Genomic DNA, 15058 nt, shown 5'->3' with positions numbered 1-15058 from the left:
GTAACGTTTTTTGGCGAAAGTCCAGGATTATTGAAGGAACCCGTTATTGACTGAGCTGCTTTCGTGTTTTGACGCCTGATTGACACCTGCAACACATATTCATTCTATTTTTTTCCAAATTTCATATTTTGATTATTTTTCCATTTTGAAGTTAGTCATTTGTGAACTAAACGGTTTGCTATTAGCATTCAACAATTTTCAAAATAACTTTTCATCATTGTTGTGGAGTAGAGCTTTGAGTGCCGATCACAATGTCAAAAATAACAATGGATAAACTACAACAGTTCAGTTTAGACATAATGGCCATACATGGACACAGTTTTTTTATTAACAGGACAAGCTGGAACTGGCTTAACTAAAACTGTGATTGAACTAATCAGGAATTTGAGGAAGACCAAAATAGTTACAACTAGCACAGCTATGGCTGCAAGTCAGTCGAGCGCCTGTGGTTTAGATCGGACGATTTCTTTTGTCTCCAATTCGTTGTACGCCTAGAGACATGGCAACGTTGTTTTTGGTGAATATATATGTTCTGTTCCAATAAAGGATTTTGATATGAGTTATATATTTATTACGTACTACAATTATCTATATTGGAAAATGGTTATGGGGATTATTAATTTTAATAAACAATATTCAACTATCCTTTGCAATAAGATCATAATGATAACGTTTCTTGGTTTTTGAAATTATGGGCATTATCAGAGCATGGGTCTTATTTTGAACTCCTGCCAGAGCAACTGTACAAATCATAAGGGCAAATTAATAGCTTCTAAGGATGGTATTCCCGGGATAGCGCAAGTTGTTAAAAAAACATAAAATTTTAATTCTCAACAACGATCAAAAGACCAGTTACTGCGACAAAGCCCCACTCCCCGCGAGACCCACCCAATACGAAACCCACTTACCGCGAAAGCCACTTACCGCGAAGCTACTAGTATAGCAATATAAACATAGAAAAACAAAAAAACTGGGGGGGGTAACCAGACTTTTTTTAAATATGGAGCAATTTTAAATGCCGCCTATAGCATGTCTGTCAGCAAAACGTTCCATAGGATTACATAGGATTTGATGACAAGGGTTATTATCAACTTCTAAACCCCAGAATTCCTTAATAATAAGTATAGGCAGTCTCATGTGCCTTATCTTTCTATGTAAATAAGAAAAACATAGGGTCACCAGACTATTTTCACAGCTTTGAAGAGGGGGAAACTATGGAACCTGACTCTGGGGTAGTTATAACTGTCAAATTACAGCATGTTCACTCAGTGTTTACAATTGAACATGCTACTGAATTATTTTAGCCAGCCAACTTGGCATAAATAACACCCCACGCCATCCTTCCTCCACCTACCCCATTTTGATGGCTATCTTATTTATAATATGTTTTCTATAGGTAATACAAACAAAGCATACATTGTATACGCAAAAGTTTAAAATCTGAATTTCAATTTACAATGATGTTAGGGTCTAGTGGATTAATAAGGTTTAAATTTGATTAACCTTGCAGTTCTTTTCAAACTAATCTACTCCTTTATGCTGACTGAATCACATTCTTTGTCTGATTAGTGCTGGTGGTTCACTACTCACACAAGAGGGGTATTAGTAACGAAGGCTAGAATAATTAATTAAAATTTGGTTTGTTAGCATTATTTCAATTTGATTTATTTCATTATTCAGCATTCTGTATATTTTAGGGTATTCTTGTTAAAACATATAAATAGGTTGTAAACTGATATTTTGTTGCAGCTTCGTTTGCTGACCAGAGCTTATATACATAAATGTCATTTGCCATTTTTTTGAATGCGAGCATATTACAAAAACACAAACAATATGGATGAATAAGTACATATATATGATTTATTAATTATCCAGCTCATTAATACAATTAGCAACATTATTAATGATTGCTCTATTTTAAGTAACCCTTGGCTTGCAGCGGTTATCTTTTTCTTGGTACAATGCCAAAATACCATCTGCTGAATTCCTTTTATAATCCACTACCAACAATTTTCTGAGCCATATACTGTGAAAGCACTTTTTTGTATAAGTGGAGCTAGTGTCACAAGGTTGCTAGTGTCACAAGGTTGCTAGTGTCACAAGGCTGCTAGTGTCACAACTAACACCAACATAACGCCATGAAAATGTATATTTCCACACTTCTTCTAATGGCACAATCTGCATCAGAGATTTTAGTGAATGGACATCTGCAATTGCATCATGAGCATTATATCTACATCCTGTGAAATGTTATACCAAATTCTCCTGTTTATAAATTTGAGAATGCTTAAAAATAATGAAAGAATCAACAAAGCCTTTAATAAGGCTCCCAAAACTTTTTTCTTATTAGAAACCACTGCTTTAAATAGAACACGAGAGTCAAAACTTCGAATTGTTAAAACCTCCTTAATTGGAATACATCCGTTTTTTCATTACTCCAATTTAAAAATGCAATATCTGTGATTGCAGATGCTTAAGAACTAATATTTTTTCGATGTTATATATAAATTCAGCTGAAAAGACGGGCCAATGGCAGCCAACTGTATGATATGTGATGGGCCACCTGCTTGTCACAAACATATATGATCTGCCCACGTGTGTAATATGTTAAAGGTGTTGGTTAGTTATTTATTTATTCTATTTATTTATTTCGCCAGTATAAAAACAAATTATTTACATGTTCATGTACAGGACAAAATTATATAGTACTGGTGTGGTGGGGACCATAGAATAGTCCATTTGGACTAGTCTAGTCCATGGCCCTTAATATTAAATAATAAATTAAGGTAGAGATGCATGTTTGTGGGCACTTGGGAGTGAATTTTTTTTTTTTTTGCTTTTTATTATCCAAACATTCTTGGCTATAGACTGTTAAAATTTTGTAGAATTGTGAATAGTGGAACATACTCAAAAAACGATTTTAAAATATAGATAACAGGTGCAAACATTCTCTTTTTTGAATGCTTAGCAAGATTTAGCAAGGCTAAATATGACAATTTGAAAAATACTTTGCAAAGCGTGGGTTTAATATAAGAGGCCTGGGTACAAATAACCAATACAGCACAAGTAGCACAGCGATCATTTTCGTTGGACTCGGCGATTAATTTACATTTATTAATCGTCTGATATCTCTTCTTTTCCGTTAAATCAAATGTCAAAGTAATATATGCCAAGTTATTCTACAGAATACTCAACCTTGTCGTGGTTGCTATGGGATACCGTGAACCGCAATATAGTTACGCACTTTGCATCATTATTCCACACTACAGATACGCACTTTGCACCACTATTCCACGGCTTTGCAATATAGTTTCGCACTTTGCACCACAATTCCATTGCTTTACAGTACAGTTACGCACATTGCATCACTATTTCACTGCTTTGCAATATAGTTTCGCACTTTGCACCACTATTCTGGGGCTTTGCAAAATAGTTTCGCACTTTGCACCAACAATTCCATTGCTTTACAGTACAGTTACGCACTTTGCACCACTATTCCACTGCTTTGCAATATAGTTACGCATTTTACACCACTATTCCGCAATATAGTTACGCACTTTGCACCACTATTCCAAGGGTATTGCACTATAGTTTCGCACTTTGCACCACTATTCCACTGCCTTGCACTATAGTTACACACTTTGCACCACTATTCCGCATTATAGATACGCGCATTGCACCACTATTCCGCACAATAGTTACGCACTTTGCACAACTATTCCACCGCTTTGCACTTTTGTTATGCACTTACTTTGCACCACTATTCCACAGCTTTGCACTCGAGTTTCGCAGTTTTCACCACTATTCCACTGCTTTGCACTATAAGTCTCGTACTTTGCACCCCTATACCACTGATTTGCACTATAGTTACAAACTTTGCACGACTATTCCGCATTATAGATACGCGCATTGCACCACTATTCCACACAATAGTTACGCACTTCGCACCACTATTTCACTGCTTTCCACTATAGTTTCGTACTTTGCACCTTTATTCCACAGCTTTGCACTCGAATTTCGCACTTTTCACCATTATTCCACTGTAGTTGCGCACTTTGCACGACTATTCTTCTGCACTGCACTATAATTACGCACGTTGCACCACTATTCCACTGCTTTGCACTATAGTTTCTCACTTTTCACCACTATTTCACTACATTGAACTATAGTCTAGTACATTATACGACTATTCCACGGCTTTGCACTATAGTCTCGTATTTTGCACCACTATTCCACGGCTTTGCACTATAGTCTCGCACTTTATACCACTATTCCACGGCTTTGCACTATATTTACTTTCGCTGCACCACTCTTCCACTGCTTTGCACCATAGTTTCGCACTTTGCACCACTATTCCACGGCTTTGCACTATAGTCTCGTACTTTATACCACTATTCCACGGCTTTGCACTATAGTCTCGTTTTTTATACCACTATTCCACGGCTTTGCACTATAGTCTCGCACTTTATACCACTATTCCACGGCTTTGCACTATATTTACCTTCGTTGCACCACTCTTCCACTGCTTTGCACCATAGTTTCGCACTTTGCACCACTATTCCACGGCTTTGCACTATAGTCTCGTACTTTATACCACTATTCCACGGCTTTGCACTATAGTCTCGCACTTTATACCACTATTCCACGGCTTTGCACTATAGTCTCGCACTTTATACCACTATTCCACGGCTTTGCACTATATTTACCTTCGTTGCACCACTCTTCCACTGCTTTGCACCATAGTTTCTCTCTTTGCACCACTATTCCACTGCTTTGCACTATAGTCTCGACTTTGCACCACTCTTCAACTGCTTTGCACCATAGTTTCGCACTTCGCACCACAATTCCACTGCATTGCACTATAGTCTCGTACTTTTCACCACTTTTCCACGGCTTTGCACTATAGTCTCGTACTTTATACCACTATTCCACGGCTTTGCACTATAGTCTCGCACTTTATACCACTATTCCACGGCTTTGCACTATAGTCTCGTACTTAATACCACTATTCCACGGCTTTGCACTATAGTCTCGTACTTTTCACCACTTTTCCACGGCTTTGCACTATAGTCTCGTACTTTATACCACTATTCCACGGCTTTGCACTATAGTCTCGCACTTTATACCACTATTCCACGGCTTTGCACTATAGTCTCGTACTTAATACCACTATTCCACGGCTTTGCACTATAGTCTCGTACTTTATACCACTATTCCACGGCTTTGCACTATAGTCTCGCACTTTATACCACTATTCCACGGCTTTGCACTATAGTCTCGTACTTTATACCACTATTCCACGGCTTTGCACTATAGTCTCGTACTTTATACCACTATTCCACGGCTTTGCACTATAGTCTCGTACTTTATACCACTATTCCACGGCTTTGCACTATAGTCTCGCACTTTATACCACTATTCCACGGCTTTGCACTATATTTACTTTCGTTGCACCACTATTCCACTGCTTTGCACCATAGTTTCGCACTTTGCACCACTATTCCACGGCTTTGCACTATAGTCTCGTACTTTATACCACTATTCCACGGCTTTGCACTATAGTCTCGTACTTTATACCACTATTCCACGGCTTTGCACTGTAGTCTCGTACTTTGCACCCCTATACCACTGCTTTGCACCATAGTTTAGCACTTCGCACCACTATTCCACTGCTTTGCACTATAGTCTCGTACTTTGCACTTCTATACCACTGCTTTCCACTGTAGTTGCGCACTTTGCACAACTATTCCACTGCATTACTCTATATTTACGCACTTTATACCCCTATTCCACTGCTTTGCACTATAGTCGCGTATTTTATACCACTCTTCCACTGCTTTGCACTATAGTCGCGTATTTTATACCACTCTTCCACTGCTTTGCACTATAGTCGCGTATTTTATACCACTCTTCCACTGCTTTGCACTATAGTCTCGTACTTTGCACCCCACTGCTTTGCACTACAGTTACGCACTTTGCCTCACAATTCCACACTATATTAACTCACTTTGCACCACTATTCCACGGCTTTGCACTATAGTCTCGTACTTTGCACCCATATACCACTGATTTGCTCTGTAGTTGCGAACTTTGCAAGACTATTCCACTGCATTGCACTACAGTTACGCACTTTGCTTCACTATTCCACACTATAGCTACGCACTTTGCACCACTATCCCACTGTTTTGCACTATAGTCTCGTAATTTGCACCACTATTCCACTGCATTGCACTACAGTTTCGCACTTTGCACCACTATTCCTCTTCATTGCACTATAGTCTCGTACATTATACCACTATTCCGCTGCTTTGCGCTGTAGTTGCGCACTTTTCACGACCATTCCTCTTCATTGCACTATATGGTTACGCACTTTTCACCACTATTCCACTGCATTGCACTACAGTTACCCACTTTGCCTCACTATTCCACACTATAGTTACCTTCTTTGCACCACTATTCCACGGCTTTGAACTGTACCGTAGTTGCGCTCTTTGGACAACTATTCCACTGCATTGCACTATAGTTACGCGCTTTGCACCACTACTCCACTGATTTGCACTACAGCTTCGTACTTTGCACTTGTATTACTCAGCTTTGCACTCGAATTTCCAACTTTATACCACAATTCCAGTGCTTTGCACTATAGTCTCGCATTTTTCACCACTATTCCACTGCTTTCCACTGTAGTTGCGCACTTTGCACGACTATTCCACCGCATTGCACTATAGTTTCGCACCTTGCACCACTATTTCACTGTTTTGCACTATTGTCTTGTACTTTGCATCCCTATTCCACTGCTTTGCACTGTAGTTGCCCACTTTGCACGACTATTTCACTGATTTGCACTACAGTTTCGTACTTTGCACTTTTATTACTCAGCTTTGCACTCGAATTTCCAACTTTATACCACAATTCCTGTGCTTTGCACTATAGTCTCGTACTTTGCACCACTATTGCACTGCTTTACACTGTAGTTGCACACTTTGCACGACTATTCCACTGCATTGCACCATAGTTACGCACTTTGCACCACTATTCCACGGCTTTGCACCATAGTTACGCACTTTGCATCATTATTCCACACTACAGATACGCGCTTTGCACCACTATTCTGCACCATAGTTACGCACTTTGCACCACTATTCCACGGCTTTGCACTATAGTTACGGGCTTTGCACCACTATTCCACGACTTTGCACCATAGTTACGCACTTTGCATCATTATTCCACACTACAGATACGCGCTTTGCACCACTATTCCACGGCTTTGCATTATAGTTGCGCACTTTGCACCACTATTCCACGGCTTTGCACTATAGTTACGGGCTTTGCACCACTATTCCGCACCATAGTTACGCACTTTGTACTTCTATTCCACGGCTTTGCACTATAGTTACGCACTTTGCATCATTATTCCGCACTATAGTTACGCACTTTGCATCATTATTCCACACTACAGATACGTGCTTTGCACCACTATTCCGCACCATAGTTACGCACTTTGCACCACTATTCCACGGCTTTGCACCATAGTTACGCACTTTGCATCATTATTCCACACTACAGATACGCACTGTGCCTCACTATTCCACACTATAGTTTCGGACTTTGCACCTCTCTTCTACACTATAGTTTCACAATTTGCACCACTATTCCACTGCATTGCACTATAGTTACGCACTTTGCATCATTATTCCACACTACAGATACGCGCTTTGCACGACTATTCCGCATTATAGATACGCGCATTGCACCACTATTCCGCACAATAGTTACGTACTTTGCACAACTATTTCACTGCTTTGCACTTTTTTATGCCCTTTGCACAACTATACCACTGCTTTGCACTTTTTTATGCACTTTGCACCACTATTCGGCACAATAGTTACGCACTTTGCACCACTTTTCCACTGCTTTGCACTATAGTCTCGTACTTTGCACCCATATTCCACTGTAGTTGCGCGCTTTGCACGACTATTCCACTGCATTGCACTATAGTTACGCGCTTTGCACCTCTATTCCACTTCTTTCCACTACAGTTTCCTACTTTGCACTTTTATTTACCCAGATTTGCACTCGAATTTCCAACTTGATACCACTGCTTTGCACTATAGTCTCGTACTTTGCACCACTATTGCACTGCTTTGCACTGCAGCTGCGCACTTTGCACGACTATTCCACTGCATTGCTAGTCTGTGTTTCATAAACACACCCTTTGTAAATTGAAGAACTTGTTTTAATAAAGCTTCTTTCACAACTCTAACTGACCTCTCAGCTACCCCATTGGATTGTGGGTGATAAGGTGGAACCAAAGTATGCTTTATGCCATTTTTACGCATAAATTCAGCAAACTCCACAGAAGTAAACTGTGGCCCATTATCAGACACAGCCTCTTCAGGTAAGCCATGGTCAGCAAAAATTAAACGCAACTTGTCAATGGTACGCTCAGCAGTAGTAGAGGTCATATGTTTCACCTCAATCCACTTTGAATCAACTACTACAAGAAAATAATCACTACCTTTTTGACAAAAGTCAATAATCACCCTGGAACCCCAAAGAACACAATTTTGTCAAAAGACAACACAAGTCTTCTATTATGAACTGGTTCAAGAGTCTCATCACTACAACTCTGTGGCTACCCTGACATAATAAAGTGAAATACTTTACTAAGTACTGGATCACCATTTGTAGCTTTACCAATGTCCTTTGCTGTAATTGGGAAATCATCATCGATGGCACTCACTTGATAAATTGCACTCTCACTACCCTCTCTGGAGTCTCCATGTGGCAACCTGAAAAGTGCATCACAATTAGCATGATCTTCAGATCTTCTATATTGAATTTCATAATCATATGCTGAAAGTATCAACGCCCATATCTGCATACGTGCTGCTGCAAGGGTGGGAATTGCTGATTTTTGACCCAAAAATTGCTAACAATGGATTGTGATCCGTAATTAAAGTGAACTTTCTTCCATACAAGAACTGGTGGAATTTCTTAACACCGAACACAATTGATAATGCCTCGCATTCAATTTGTGCATAGTTCTTTTCACTGGAACTCAATGTCCGAGACGCATATGCTACTGGCCTTTATTTTATTCACCATTATCCATCACGTGAATAATTACTGCACCAAGACCATAACTTGAAGCATCACAAGCCAGTCGTAGTTCACCTTTCACATCATAGTGTACGAGTAAGGCATCACCGGTAAGACTTTGTTTACAGGATTTATATGCTTGTTGTCCATTTCCATTGGATATTGGTTTGTAAAAGTTTATGTAATGGTGCTAATTTGGTTGCTAAACCTGGTAGAAATAAGTGATAATATTGGATCATACTCAATAATTGCGTGGAACAGGTGCTTGTTTTATAGCATAAATTTTCTTACTCACAGGATGCAAACCATCAGCATTTACTTTCAGTCCTAAGTAGGTAACTTCAGGTTTAAGAAATTCACATTTTTGTAGTTTCAAGTGAACATTATGTTTGCGAAATCTCTAAAAAACATCAACTAGGATTCTGAGATTCTTCTGCCAGTTATCACCACCAATGAGAACATCATCTTGTTTACACACACATTTCTCTACCCCTTGTAGCATCTGATCCATTTTAACTTGGAATATTTTAAGAGCAGATTTGACCCCATAAGGCAACTTGGTATAAGAATACAGTCCTTTATGTGTATGTGTTAATTGTCAAATACTTTTGACTCTCTTTATCAACACTGAGTTGTGCATATGCATGTGACAAGTCAAGTTTAGTAAAAACTTTAGATCCTGCTAGCGCTGCATACAAGTCCTGAGTAGCAAGAAGTGGATACTGTTCATCCTCTACAGCTTGGTTGATGGTCACCTTATAGTCAACACAAATTCTCACAGACTTATCAGCGTTTAGTACAACCACTATTGGACTTGCCCAATTTGATTTCTCGGTTTTCACAATCATACCATATTGCTCCAGTTTATCCAACTATTTTTCAACTTCATCTTTCAAAGCATATGGGACTCTACGTGGTTTAATGTATACAGGTTTCACACTATCTTGCATAGTTATGTGTGCTTCAAACCCTTTCATACCCTCATAGCCCTCTTTAAATAGCTCGATATGTTTCGATAACAGCTCATCAAGTTGAATTTTGGCACTGGAAGATTCCAATTTAGTGACACTAAATATCTCAGCCCACTGAAGCTTTATATAGTTCAACCAGTTTTTGCCTAACAAAGTAGGTTTAGCTTCATAATTTGCTACAATTATTGGCAATATATACTTATGACCTTTGTACATAACATTACATCTCATCTCTCCACACACCTTAAGAATTTCACCAGTATATGTTTTCAATTTAACATCTGATGAAATAAGTGGAATATTACTAAATTTCTCTTTGTACATACTCTTACTCATAATTGAGTAGTCAGCTGCGGTATCTATCTCCATTTTACACAATGACCCATTAATGGACATATCTACAGTATAGCCTATCTTAGTTGGACTACCTGTAACTGTAAACAAGGAGTAAGTACCCAAATCATCATTGCTATACTCGCTGTGTGACTCTGATACATTATGTATACTACCTTTAGCCTTAAAATACTGCTTGGGCTTCACACTAGCTTTGTCATATTTACTTTGACAAACAGATGCAGACGAAGTCAGCTAAATGCTATAAGTGTGCCAAAAAAATGTTGGCACACTTATAGCATTTAGCTGACTTAAATTCACACTTCTGTGCATTATGATTACCCCCACACCTATAACATGATTGTTTATCATTGTTCATACTAGTGTGATCATTTCTGTCCCTCTTAAAAGTTTTCAATTTGTTCACAACACCTGCATTACTGTTGTGACTGCTGGTTGGACGAAATTTGTGTGTATTCTTCTCCGCCATCTCCATGGACTGGGCAATCTGACAAGCTCTGTCAAATGTAAGGTCAACAGTGTTCAACAGCTTATTCTGGATCTTGGAATTATTCAATCCGCACACAAACCGGTCTCTCAATGCTTGATTCAAGAATTGTCCGTAATTGCAGTGAATGGACAGTTTCTTTAATGACACAATATAATCACTGATCGATTTGCCTGGTTTCTGATTTCGAGTTTCAAAATGAAAACTCTCAGCAATTTCTAATAGTGCTGGATTATAATGTCGTTCTAGTGTTTGTACGATGACTTGTAATTGAATGTCTTTGGGCTTCGCTGGAACTAACAAATTAATTACTCAGTGTGGAATATACTCCGTTAGGAAAATTGCGCGTTTTCTTTCTCTAACAAGATTAGCTGCTTCGTTATTCTCACCTGGTATTTCCACAATATTATTTGCCGTGAAGAACACCTCCATTCGTTGCACATAGGAATTGAATGTTTCTCGTTCGGCATTAAACTCGCCCACTCGACCGATGAATGCTCCGACGTCTGCCATCTCGCGCACACTTGAAGTTTCGGATTAACGAACTGAATTCTTCTAAATTTAGGGAAAATTCACACTTGTTTGGCATTCATCGACGTAGTAATCGAACATCCTCGTCGTCAAAATGTAATATATTGACAAGTTTGTGGCTTAACGTAATAAGAACCAGTCCGTACTATTCAAAATGGTGGAACACCTTACTGTTTATTATAGCATTGAACTCTGGGTAATTAGAGCAAAGACGTAATCATACTCAAATAGAACCTTCAAAACGTTACACTTTGCACCTTTATTCCACAGTTTTGCACTCGAGTTTCGCACTTTGCACCACTATTCCACTGCCTTGCAAAATAAATACGCACTTTGCACCACTATTCCGCACTATAGATACGCTCTTTGCACCTCTATTCCGCACTATAGTTAAGCATTTTGCACCACTATTCCACTGCTTTGCACTATAGTTATGCACTATGCACCACGATTCCACTGCTTTGCACTATAGTTACGCACTTTGCACCACTATTCACTGCATTGCACTATAATTACGCACTTTTCACCACTATTCCATGGCTTTGCACTATAGCTTCGTACTTTTCACCACTATTCCACTGCTTTGCACTACAGTTTCGCACTTTGCACCACTATTCCACGGCGTTGCCCTGTAGTTTCGCACTTTTCACCACTATTCCACTACTTTGCACTATAGTTACGCACTTTGCACCACTATTCACTGCATTGCACTATAATTACGCACTTTTCACCACTATTCAATGGCTTTGCACTACAGTTTCGCACTTTGCACCACGATTCCACTACTTTGCACTATAATTACGCACTTTGCACCACTATTCCGCACTATAGTTACGCACTTTGCACCACAATACCACTGCCTTGCACTATAGTTGCGAATTTTGCAACACTGTTCTACACTACGGATACGCGCTTTTCACCACTATTCAGCACTATAGTTACGCGCTTTGCACCACTAGTCCGCACATTAGTTACGCACTTTGCACAGTGCAGTACGATGATATACTATGTGGTTATGCATCGTGCAGTACAGTGATATACTATGTGGGTATGCATAGTTCAGTATGGTGATATACTATATGGGTATGCATGGTGCAGTACAGTGATATACTAGGTGGTTATGTGTGGTGCAGTATAGTGATATACTATGTGGGTATCCATGGTGCAGTACAGTGATATACTATGTGGGTATGCATGGTGCAGTACAGTGATATACTATGTGGTTATGTATGGTGCAGTATAGTGATATACTATGTGGATATCCATTGTGCAGTACAGTGATATACTATGTGGGTATGCATGGTGCAGTACAGTGATATACTATGTGGTCATGTATGGTGCAGTACAGTGATATACTATGTGGTCATGTATGATGCAGTACAGTGATAAACTATGTGGTGATGTATGGTGCAGTACAGTGATATACTATGTGGGTATGCATAGATCAGTACGGTGATATACTATGTGGGTATGCATAGTTCACTACGGTGATATACTATGTGGGTATGCATGGTTCAGTATGGTGATATACTATGTGGGTATGCATGGTGCAGTACAGTGATATACTATGTGGTTATGTATGGTGCAGTACAGTGATATACTATGTGGTTATGTATGGTGCAGTATAGTGATATACTATGTGGTGATGTATGGTGCAGTACAGTGATATACTATGTGGGTATGCATAGATCAGTACGGTGATATACTATGTGGGTATGCATAGTTCACTACGGTGATATACTATTTGGGTATGCATGGTTCAGTATGGTGATATACTATGTGGGTATGCATGGTGCAGTACAGTGATATACTATGTGGTTATGTATAGTGCAGTACAGTGATATACTATGTGGTTATGTATGGTGCAGTACAGTGATATACTATGTGGTTATGTATGATGCAGTACAGTGATATACTATGTGGTTATGTATGATGCAGTACAGTGATATACTATGTGGTTATGTATGGTGCAGTACAGTGATATACTATGTGGTTAAGTATGGTGCATTACAGTGATATACTATGTGGTTATGTATGGTGTAGTACAGTGATATACTATGTGGTTATATATAGTGCAGTACAGTGATATACTATGTGGGTTTGCATGGTTCAGTACAGTGATATACTATGTGGTTATATATAGTGCAGTACAGTGATATACTATGTGGTTATGTATGATGCAGTACAGTGATATACTATGTGGTTATGTATGGTGCAGTACAGTGATATACTATGTGGTCATGTATGATGCAGTACAGTGATAAACTATGTGGTGATGTATGGTGCAGTACAGTGATATACTATGTGGTTATGTATGATGCAGTACAGTGATATACTATGTGGTTATGTATGGTGCAGTATAGTGATATACTATGTGGTTATCCATGATGCAGTACAGTGATATACTATGTGGTTATGTATGGTGCAGTACAGTGATATACTATGTGGTTATGTATGGTGCAGTATAGTGATATACTATGTGGTTATGTATGGTGCAGTACAGTGATATACTATGTGGTGATGTATGATGCAGTACAGTGATATACTATGTGGTTATGTATGATGCAGTACAGTGATATACTATGTGGTTATGTATGGTGCAGTACAGTGATATACTATGTGGTTATGTATGGTGCATTACAGTGATATACTATGTGGTTATGTATGGTGTAGTACAGTGATATACTATGTGGTTATGTATGGTGCAGTATAGTGATATACTATGTGGTTATTCATGATGCAGTACAGTGATATACTATGTGGTTATGTATGGTGCATTACAGTGATATACTATGTGGTTATGTATGGTGCATTACAGTGATATACTATGTGGTTATGTATGGTGCAGTATAGTGATATACTATGTGGTTATTCATGATGCAGTACAGTGATATACTATGTGGTTATGTATGGTGCATTACAGTGATATACTATGTGGTTATGTATGGTGCATTACAGTGATATACTATGTGGTTATGTATGGTGCAGTACAGTGATATACTATGTGGTTATGTATGATGCAGTACAGTGATATACTATGTGGTTATGTATGATGCAGTACAGTGATATACTATGTGGTTATGTATGGTGCAGTATAGTGATATACTAAGTGGTTATCCATGATGCAGTACAGTGATATACTATGTGGTTATGTATAGTGCAGTACAGTGATATACTATGTGGTTATGTATAGTGCAGTACAGTGATATACTATGTGGTTATGTATGGTGCATTACAGTGATATACTATGTGGTTATGTATGATGCAGTACAGTGATATACTATGTGGTTATGTATGGTGCAGTATAGTGATATACTATGTGGTTATTCATGATCCAGTACAGTGATATACTATGTGGTTATGTATGGTGCAGTACAGTGATATACTATGTGGTTATGTATGGTGCATTACAGTGATATACTATGTGGTTATGTATGGTGAATTACAGTGATATACTATGTGGTTATGTATGGTGCAGTACAGTGATATACTATGTGGTTATCCATGATGCAGTACAGTGATATACTATGTGGTTATGTATGGTGCATTACAGTGATATACTATGTGGTTATGTATGGTGCAGTACAGTGATATACTATGTGGTTATGTATGG

General features: G+C 38.8%; 2 protein-coding genes across 2 annotated transcripts; both read right to left on the bottom strand.

Moving 5' to 3' along the window:
• Positions 1–8108: 8108 nt before the first annotated feature.
• Positions 8109–9950, bottom strand: LOC146737836 (uncharacterized). The gene is made up of 3 exons (XM_085504830.1): positions 9709–9950; positions 8640–8792; positions 8109–8544 (listed from the first exon to the last, which is right to left on the bottom strand). Exons 1-3 carry the CDS (start codon positions 9948–9950, stop codon positions 8109–8111), a joined length of 831 nt encoding a protein of 276 aa, XP_085360956.1.
• Positions 9951–9974: 24 nt separating this feature from the next.
• Positions 9975–11427, bottom strand: LOC146737835 (uncharacterized). Its single transcript, XM_085504829.1, has 3 exons — positions 11304–11427; positions 10749–11204; positions 9975–10507 (listed from the first exon to the last, which is right to left on the bottom strand). The coding sequence occupies exons 1-3, from the start codon at positions 11425–11427 to the stop codon at positions 9975–9977; spliced, it is 1113 nt and encodes a 370-aa protein (XP_085360955.1).
• Positions 11428–15058: the final 3631 nt, after the last annotated feature.

The sequence above is a fragment of the Saccoglossus kowalevskii genome, chromosome 10 (assembly GCF_978046115.1).
Source record: "Saccoglossus kowalevskii chromosome 10, keSacKowa6.1, whole genome shotgun sequence".
Taxonomy (NCBI): domain Eukaryota; kingdom Metazoa; phylum Hemichordata; class Enteropneusta; family Harrimaniidae; genus Saccoglossus; species Saccoglossus kowalevskii.
The sequence above is the reverse complement of the archived record's forward strand: the minus strand, read 5'-3'. Positions and strand labels throughout refer to the sequence as shown.

What these genes read in the sequence shown, in the direction of transcription:
- LOC146737836 (XM_085504830.1), bottom strand. Translation starts at nt 9,950, where the DNA reads ATGATTGTGAAAACCGAGAAATCAAATTGGGCAAGTCCAATAGTGGTT. An exon ending in GTTGATAAAGAGAGTCAAAA is followed by an intron (nt 8,793 to 9,708) that starts GTATTTGACAAT and finishes TGCACTTTTCAG; the next exon opens with GTTGCCACATGGAGACTCCA. An exon ending in TTTCACTTTATTATGTCAGG is followed by an intron (nt 8,545 to 8,639) that starts GTAGCCACAGAG and finishes TTGGGGTTCCAG; the next exon opens with GGTGATTATTGACTTTTGTC.
- LOC146737835 (XM_085504829.1), bottom strand. Translation starts at nt 11,427, where the DNA reads ATGGCAGACGTCGGAGCATTCATCGGTCGAGTGGGCGAGTTTAATGCC. An exon ending in TAATATTGTGGAAATACCAG is followed by an intron (nt 11,205 to 11,303) that starts GTGAGAATAACG and finishes TGTTAGTTCCAG; the next exon opens with CGAAGCCCAAAGACATTCAA. An exon ending in ATCATGTTATAGGTGTGGGG is followed by an intron (nt 10,508 to 10,748) that starts GTAATCATAATG and finishes CCTTGTTTACAG; the next exon opens with TTACAGGTAGTCCAACTAAG.